Genomic DNA, 8,739 nt, shown 5'->3' with positions numbered 1-8,739 from the left:
GCGAAATATTCCAGCCATCGATCTGCTTAGTGATGTAATGCTCGGATCGGATCGAAACACGAGCACTGCTATCCGATGAGTAAACTCGGCATTCCGACGGGCGTAACGGTCGGGGGGGTCCTGGTGGTGCGTTGGTATTACATCGATCTCCGGAACCACAACGTTGCATGGCCTGCGCTCGCCAATCGCTCGGCCGGTTTAATTCGCTTAAGGTAATACCCGGATCAGGACCGATCAACGCAATATAAAATGTAATTCATCATAATTACATGCCGCGCGCGTGTGTGTGTGTGTGTGCAGGACGACGTGTCTCACCGTGCGTTTGCCATTACGTTCACGCCATTATCTTTTCGCCCTTTCGGATAGTTGGGGCTTCGCAGACCCCAACCACAAAACTAACCCCACCGTGGTCCGAAAACTGCATCTCGGATGCACCGCGAAAAAGAGAGAGAAAAAGAAAGAGACAAAAGTCGGTGCATTCGGAGGTGCACGTTTTCAGAAGGAGGAGCTATGCGCGAAGGTCCATTAATCACCAGAATCCAACCACCAACCAACCAGAATCGACAAAAAACCGGTCCAAGCAACCGAAAAAAAGGCAAAACGGATTCATACACACGTTCTGTTTGTGTGTTTGTTTGTTTGGGCGATTTTCCCTCTTTTCCCCCTTCGACTTCGACGCTTTTCTTCAAGGCGTGTGTGTGTGCGTTCGACGGCTACGGATAATACGAAGGAACCGGTTCCTTGGCGTGACTGGGTGTGTGGGTTCGTCCCTACACACACACTCGCAAGGAAACTGGCCACTTGCTTCGGAACCGAGCAGGTCGCTGTTTGTTTTTAGCGAAACCAGTTACCGAGCTAACTTGCCAGAGAACGGACGTGTCTCCTGAATCCGCGGGTGAACTACACAGTCTTGTTTTTTTTGTGTGTTCCGATCCGAGTGAGATTCGCGAGGATCATCCAGGACAGAGAAGAAACTTTGAAATCAGCAATAGAACACGGAATTGAACCGGATAGTGATGTCGTTGAGTGGAGCGAGTGAGTGACACAACCGCGGCCAGCCAAGGATTACCGAAAACCGGAAAATAAACAAGCTTCGGGCCGACGGGACGGAAGACTTACGAGTGCGTTCGCCCAGCCTGTGTGTGCCGGTTTCTGCTGCTGGTGCAAAGTGCATGTGCAAGGAAGTATTACAAGTGTCGTGCGAGTGCAACAAACGAACGGACGTGGTACTGGCCGCAATGACCGCCGATCTAATGGATTTACGGATGCACCATCACCTGGCGCTGCAGTCCGAGTTCTATCGCCATCAGATGCACCAGATGCAACGCTTGCCGGGTAAGGAACCACTCTGTAAATCAACATGTACGATGAGATTGAGTTCTCACCCGTGTGACTGACAATCTGCCGACGGCCTTTTTTCGGTGTGGCGTCGCTTGAAGTACTCCCAGCTCGACACGAAATTCCACCACAGCGAAGCCTTTTTACCGACGGAGTTTGATCGATAAACACTCTTAACGACCCTCGATACGATTAGATATTTATTTATTCAATCGCACGCCGCGCGTGTGAAGTGTGAACGGCAATTTGTTTTAATTAACTTCCGGTACGAATGTTTCAATTACATATGCTTTCGGATGTGTCTTTCGGATTAAATCATCACACCCGCACTGCGCTAGGCCCGAAGAGACAGAACCCGAAATGCCTTCGGGAACGCGCGGGAAGTTTTGTGAGTTCTCTCCCCTCGAGCGCATAAGTGTTTACCAGGGGCGGGTGCCGGCAGCAGCATAACAAGCGCAACGAATGGGGAAAATAATGATGTAAATATCATAATCATTAGCACCCTCCACAGCGGCACAATGGAACCGTTACGGAGGGGGGACCCAGACGCCGCCGATGGGTTGGGTTTCTCAATTCTCGCGCCCTCCCAAACTATCATTGTTTTCTCGCACAACAAACAAATCAAACTGTGAAATGAGTCAGCCATCCGACCGACCGGACCGGACCGGGACCGGACTGCTTCCGGGGGTCGCCGAAAGAAAATCGAAAAACCGGAATTTCACGTGGAACTAATTGTTGGTCCATCCTTGGCTCTTTTCGGCCACCTTTTCTCTCGTTGCTCCTTAGATCCATACCCGGCGATGCTACCGGTGCCGCCACCCACACGCCACACCATGATGGTGCCACCGCCCCGCTACAACACGCTGCCGGACGTGGACGTCAAGCTGCAGAACCGGGACCTCTGGAGCCAGTTCGCTAAGATCGGTACCGAGATGATCATCACCAAGAGTGGCCGGTAAGTAGCATGCACGGGAACTACAGCCCTGCTGGGCTGAACCACGGACACATTTCCAACCTCTCGGGCTCGGAGAAAACATCATCCAAGACATCATCGCCGGTGCACCGGTTTTTTTCTTTTCGGGTCGGTTCTTGGCATGGCGCCAAATTTTACAATCCTCAAACCGACGCAACCTTGCCGACGTGAGCCCTTTCCAGAAAGGGCGACCGCCGCCGCCAGGACAGTCCCCGACACTCGGTACTCGGTCTCTCTCTCCCTTCTCGCTCGCATCCTTTGGTGAGTGTGAAGGACAATAATCATAATTCTTCGGCTGGCTGGCCGGTCTCGGGTGTGAAGCTGGATTCCCAAAAGTCGATCTCCTGCAGCTCTCTATTATCATCGCGCCCTCCTTCTCTCTCTCGCGTGTCGCGTTTGCTCATTATTGCCGTCTCGTTCTTCACACGTTTCGACAAACGTTAGTTTTAATGTGTTTTATTGGTCGGACTGAGACTGGCTGGTGGTACTTTTTGTTTTGTTTTAGCGCACTCATAAAACGTTCCGGCCGCTTCAGCTCGGAGTTATGTTATATTTTCAACTCCCCAGCCCACTGCCTCTCCGTGTTGCCTACAGAATTGCACTCCGTTCGCACACACACCGTCCTCCGCCGGTTGGGTCCTCTCTGCCGGGGCTGGCGCCAATTTGTTGTTTGCTTTCGACCGCCCTGCGGGATCGTCTCCTGTTTAGGTCTTGGCTCGGTTTTTTTTTCTGGCTGGTTGGCTGTTTGGGATTTGATCTCGTTTGACGTTCCTTCTTCTCAACCACCAGCCCGGGCCCCGGAGTTGCATCACCGTTTTTTTTCTTTCGGGGGTTTCGTTCCGGTGTCCGGGACGCATTCTGCGCCATATGGGGCTGTGTGTGTGGTAGTCGCAAAATGGGTGATCTTTTCGGGAGGATCAGCCTGCTAACAAGGCATATGCGAGTTGAGTTGCGATATTGGCGCATGCAAAGGCGAGCCTCAGTAATCAGCCTATCGGAACCGCACCATCTTACACACGGTTCTTAAGACAAAGCGGAGAGATCGAAACGAACCACGCAAGGTTCTTGGGCATCACCTCAGCGGGATGGCGTTATGAGGCGTGCGTGTGTGTGTGCGCCTGCTGTCTGAGGTCTGCCGCCGACTTGCGAGACACGAAAACGAAGTGTTTATTGGCCGGCAGCACAGCGGGTCGCCGAGCGCTCTGTCTGGATCCTCTCAGAACCCCGCCTCGATTATGATCCGCTTCACACGACCATCAGATCAGCCCGATCAGTCGATCCGCGCGTCCCTGATGCCCCTGATTTATTCCCGATCGATAAATCTGACGATCTGCTGGGACCCCTCAGACCTGATCCCGAAGTGTGCGCGACAGATCTCGTCAGATCGTTTCACCCTTTCCGAGATTTTTTTTTTCATCGTGCCGGGTTCCGGACGCCCGCGGACCGACCGCGCAGGGTCCGCGCGCGAGAGAATATAGTTAAATTTTGTTTTTACGACCACTCACAAATCATAAAAACCCGTAAAAAACGGATGAGCCGGTGGTGGTGGTGGCGGCGGCAGCCGGTTTGACGTGCGGTTTACTATTTTGCTTTCGATTCTTCTTCATCTGGGGCCACGAGGCTCCTTCAGCCCGGTCGGTCCCAGCGGCCGGTCGGGTGGCTCATAAAATTTAATTAAGCAAAACACACTTCGCAGCGACCGTGGCGCAAGAAAGGGGCCCCCCCTTTTGGCGGGCCGCCGGATAGTTTGTTGTAACGGCCTGGGCTAAATTGGTTATTCGGGTGTCGTAAAAGGCGCACCGGGACGGGGGGACTTGATCCACCGGGGGGCCACTTTTCGTTTTCGTTCGGGAGATGGGGGGGCTGCCAAAACTAGAAATCGGCCGCGGAAAGGCGGCGAACTCATTCTCATTGGACCGCCGAAGCCCGTCGTAGGGTTTCTCGCCCAGTGAAAGCTATCCAAGGCCGGACCAAGTCACTAATCGGTTTCTCTCTCTCGGGCTCTATTTGCAGACGCATGTTCCCCTCGATGCGCCTCTCCGTGAACGGGCTGGAGGCGGAAGAGAACTACTTCATCCTGCTGGAGATGGTCCCGATCAGCGACTGTCGGTTCAAGTTCAGTGGCTCGCAGTGGGTGCCGGCCGGAGGGGCCGAACCCCAGAGTCCGCAGCGCATCTACTTCCACCCGGACGGGCCGGCTCTCGGGTCGCACTGGACGTCGCAGCCGATTGTCTTCAACAAGGTGAAGCTGACGAACAACACGCTCGACAGCAGTGGCCATGTAAGTGTATCCTTTTTGGCGAACTGCACTTAAAGACTCAAAGCCAAAAATCTGGAATGGTTAAAGCGATGTCTCTAATCCACACGATCTAATCTCTGGCGCATCCTTCTCCGATCCGCAGATTGTCCTGACGAGCATGCACAAGTATCAGCCACGGCTGCACGTCATCAAAGCCTCGGACGCCACCCAGATCCCGTGGGCTCCACAGCAAGCGTTTACCTTCCCCGAGACGGAGTTTGTCGCCGTGACCGCTTATCAGGTGAGTCCTATTTTACGATCTACAGGGTGTTCCATCACGATCCAAAGATGGAAATGTCAAATAATTCCGCCATTTTTTAGTCAATTTTGACAAATGAACAAGATTTTTTTAGGGTCTAGGATGCCGTTTATTTATAATTTACTCAGAATACAATATCGATCAAATGACCGCCTTCATTAGACACACAAAAAGAGGCTTTTTTGGGCATTTTTCATTGCTTTTGACAACATTTCGGTAATAGACAACGAAGTATCAGCAATTTCCGCTGTGATGTTAGCTTTCAGTTCTTCAATAGTGTTCGGTTGGTTGGCATCATAAACCTTACTGTTCAAATAGCCCCACAGAAAGAAGTCAGAAGAAGTTGTCCAAACAGAATGATTATTTTCAATATGCAGTGTTACAATATTATTTCGTTGTTTTACCGTAAATTGATCTATAACTAAAATGGCATACATTGACGTTTTAGAATTTGACTAATTTATCGAAATCTACTGAACAATGGCGGAGTTATTTAACGTTTAAGTAATTGGATCGTAATGGATCACCCTGTATATTTTCCCGATTCGACCCGGTCTTTCCGATTTTCCCGATTCGTCCCCGACCGCAGTTTGCCTGCCTCCCGCTTCTCTATGCCCCAACTAACCACCGCGTTCCGTTCCTCTTGCTTTCGGCTTCCCCCAGAACGATCGCATCACGAAGCTGAAGATCGACAACAACCCTTTTGCCAAGGGCTTCCGGGAGACGGGCCAGTCACGGTGCAAGCGCAAGGCCGGTCTACTGTCCTCGCCCGACTCTGGCCACGGTGGCCGCAGCTCCTCGGATGACGACGAGTCGGACGGGCCGGAATCGGACGCAAGTCCGGACGCGAAGCGTCCGCGCACCGCCGGCAGCATGGCCCGGTCGCTGTCCTCACTCGACGACAGTGAGCTGTCGGTGAGCGATGGTTCTTCGAGCGGTACGAGCTCACCGCTCGTCGTGGACGACTTCGGAGGCTCACCGATGCGACATCACCACGCACCACCGCCACCGCCATCGGCACGTGCCTTCTATCAGCCGCACCCGGCCGGGATGGCCCTGTTCGCGGCCATGCCCCCCGGTGCCCATCATCTATCGCCTCACGGCGGCGGCTGTGGTTCGTGGATGGAGCTGATGTTCCCGTTTGCGGCGGCCGCGGCCGTTGGTGGCCGCTGCCCACCACCTGGTGGCTCACCGGCCCTGGAACCGAGTGCGTTGGTGCAGGCCGCCCAACAGTTGCAGCAGTTCGCCCGGCGAGAGTTTCTTCCGCTTGCCACCCAGGCATCCCCGGTATCGGTGGCCAGCTCTCCGCTCGACGGCCAGCCGTCGATCAAGAAGCAACACCAGGCGAGACAGCAGCAGCTACCCTTCAGCATCTCGGCCATTCTGGGCCACGATCGGTAAGCCGGTTTGCTTGTTGTTTGTTGTGTGTTGGGGGGCTTATCCATTGCGTCCGTCCTGTGAATGAGCTGCACAAACAAATCCCACCGCGTGGACCGCAATGGCTGCGGATGGCGTCCATTTGCTGCCGCGACGTGTCGCTGCCTCAAGAATCTTCTCTCCAAGCCACAGCAAAACAAACAGGGGATGGAACAGGGGCTGCGGGGCCAGATCCTGATGGCTGAGGCTGAGAGCGCACAGACGGTGCCATTGTTGGGTCGTCGGGACGTGTCAGGTGTGAGGTTTGGAGGTGCTACGTTGTGAAGTCGTGTAGCGCGCTTGTTCGAAGGTGTAGAAGCAGAACGGAAGAGAGCGTCACAAACAAAGATCAGGCGGACAAATACGGGCACGGTGAGGCGAGCATAGATTAAAAAGCCGCACAACATTCTTGGCCACCAACATTTATCCACGTGCAATCCGACAGAAGGTACAGTTCCGTTCCCCAGCTCCTTTTTCTCTGCCCTGCTGTACAGAAACGGCTGGCCGGCCAGTAGAGCCGGGAGCTCACTGGGCACACTATTCGGGGGGGGGCAGGAAGCTTAGTAGATTGTTGACTAGTTTGTAGGAACGTACTAGCGGCAAGCTCTGACACGAGGAGGAACCCCCTCAATCCTATTAGATCCTATTAGATTTAGATTTAGCCGCGAGTGGCTCTCGTGCCGGGCAGTATATTAAATCGTAAGCACGTATACGGCGCCAGTGACATGTTTTAGTGTTTGCGGCCTAGCTCAGGTTTTAGCGATGTTAGGGAATAATTTATTGTGAATCAAAGAAGAAGAAGAAGAAGTGGCCTTACATTTATCGGTCCCCTTTCTAGAGCGTACTGTGTCACGTCATTTTACCTGTTTTGTTTTAGTCTTAGTTGATTCGATGTTAGCGCGATAGAACCTTAAGCCACTGTAGCATGCCTTATCTCATTATGTACTAAGCATAACCCTCGGAGCACGCAATAGAGAGAAGAAATAAATTACGATCGTGTGAATGATAATAATACAAAGTCCCGTGATGTGTGTATTTTTTATCCGAAAGCTTATATTTTATCACCTACATTTAGCAACAAAAAAGCTGGTAACAAGTGCCTAGCCCCAACGATGATCGTATCTGAAACATGAGCGGAACATCGGCACACTTTGGCCCGTACCGAATGAAAAGTAACTGTCCGAAAATGGTGACCGAAATGCCGTGGAACGAACACCACAAACCAAACATTGCTTCCCATCGTCGTCGTCGTCGTCGTCATGTTGTTGCAGCTGATGATCTCGAGATATGAAACAAAATAAAGTTAAACGTACACACACACACACACGAAAACAAAACAAAACATTCACACTGATGCTGTCCTGCCGGGGGGTGGCGGGCGGCGAGGAAAAACCTTTGGTGGTCCACGACGACGATGATGGAAGCATTATTTTCCAGTGCGGCCGCCGACAGAGCGCCGCGCGAACGGCACTGCCCGGCGCGCGCGGACAATGATGTTTATGTTGTTCAAGATGGTAGGGAGGAGCTGAAACGCGAGACCCGACCACTGGAGGACTGCGGCTGGTGACGCAAACTCAAGTGACACGCACGACGACGACGGTGGTCTGATCGTGCGGACAAAGTCCGGTAGCATAATGCTCTTTCGGTAGCCGGCCGCGCGACACGGGATGGATGGCACTTCGCGGGAATACGGAATCCTCTTGATCAACACTCCACGCAGGGAGGTTGATCATCGTTGCGCCGGCAGCATAAAGTGGCGGCCGCACGTGGCATTCAACGGACTAACGCCCGTTGGAACGAGCATTGAGCCTATTTGAGTCACACAGCATTGGGCCTTTTTAATAGTTTTCAAATACATGGTTTGCTCCTAAAGTATCGGTAATTGACAGCTGCTTTGCTTGCCCGTGTTTCGGCTCATCTTCGATTTTCGACCGAATTCGGCCAAAAACGGCATCGCATTAACATTGCTAAGGAGCTGTTGGACTCTGTCCACGACGGCCCAAATTTGCTCCGGGCGGTCATAACTGGTAAAGAATCATGGGTTTACGGTTATGACGGGGAAATCAAAGCATCAGTCTATGATGAAATGGGGAAATCAATGGAAGCCGCCGCATGAGCCGAGACCGAAAAAGCCGCGCCAAGTTCGGGCGAATGTGAAGGTTTTGCTGACAGTTTTCTTCAATTAGACGGTCATGATGCATCATGAGTAGTTGCCAAAGAATAGAACGCTCAATAAAGAATATTTCCTGCAAGTTATGCGCAATTCACCCGAAGCAATCCGTTACAAACGCCCGGATTTATGGAACACCCAAAATTGGCTGTCGCGCCGCTGCTCACACAACGTTGTTTCTGTCCGAATTTCTGGCCTATACAACACTCTAGTGATGCCAAAGCCACTTTATTCCCCAGATCTGGCCTCCTGTGGCTTTTCCCTGTTTTTTTCATTTTTCCAAA

General features: G+C 52.5%; 1 protein-coding gene across 1 annotated transcript; it reads left to right on the top strand.

Moving 5' to 3' along the window:
• Positions 1 to 1,238: 1,238 nt before the first annotated feature.
• Positions 1,239 to 6,270, top strand: LOC128279083 (T-box-containing protein TBX6L-like). The gene is made up of 5 exons (XM_053017805.1): positions 1,239 to 1,335; positions 2,125 to 2,293; positions 4,325 to 4,592; positions 4,714 to 4,851; positions 5,533 to 6,270. The coding sequence occupies exons 1-5, from the start codon at positions 1,239 to 1,241 to the stop codon at positions 6,268 to 6,270; spliced, it is 1,410 nt and encodes a 469-aa protein (XP_052873765.1).
• The last annotated feature ends 2,469 nt before the right edge of the window (positions 6,271 to 8,739 follow it).

Source organism: Anopheles cruzii, chromosome 2, assembly GCF_943734635.1.
Source record: "Anopheles cruzii chromosome 2, idAnoCruzAS_RS32_06, whole genome shotgun sequence".
Lineage (NCBI taxonomy): Eukaryota > Metazoa > Arthropoda > Insecta > Diptera > Culicidae > Anopheles > Anopheles cruzii.
Note: the sequence above shows the minus strand (reverse complement) of the source record. Positions and strands in the feature narration are given on the sequence as shown.

What these genes read in the sequence shown, in the direction of transcription:
- LOC128279083 (XM_053017805.1), top strand. Translation starts at nt 1,239, where the DNA reads ATGACCGCCGATCTAATGGATTTACGGATGCACCATCACCTGGCGCTG. An exon ending in ATCATCACCAAGAGTGGCCG is followed by an intron (nt 2,294 to 4,324) that starts GTAAGTAGCATG and finishes CTCTATTTGCAG; the next exon opens with ACGCATGTTCCCCTCGATGC. An exon ending in CGCTCGACAGCAGTGGCCAT is followed by an intron (nt 4,593 to 4,713) that starts GTAAGTGTATCC and finishes TCCGATCCGCAG; the next exon opens with ATTGTCCTGACGAGCATGCA.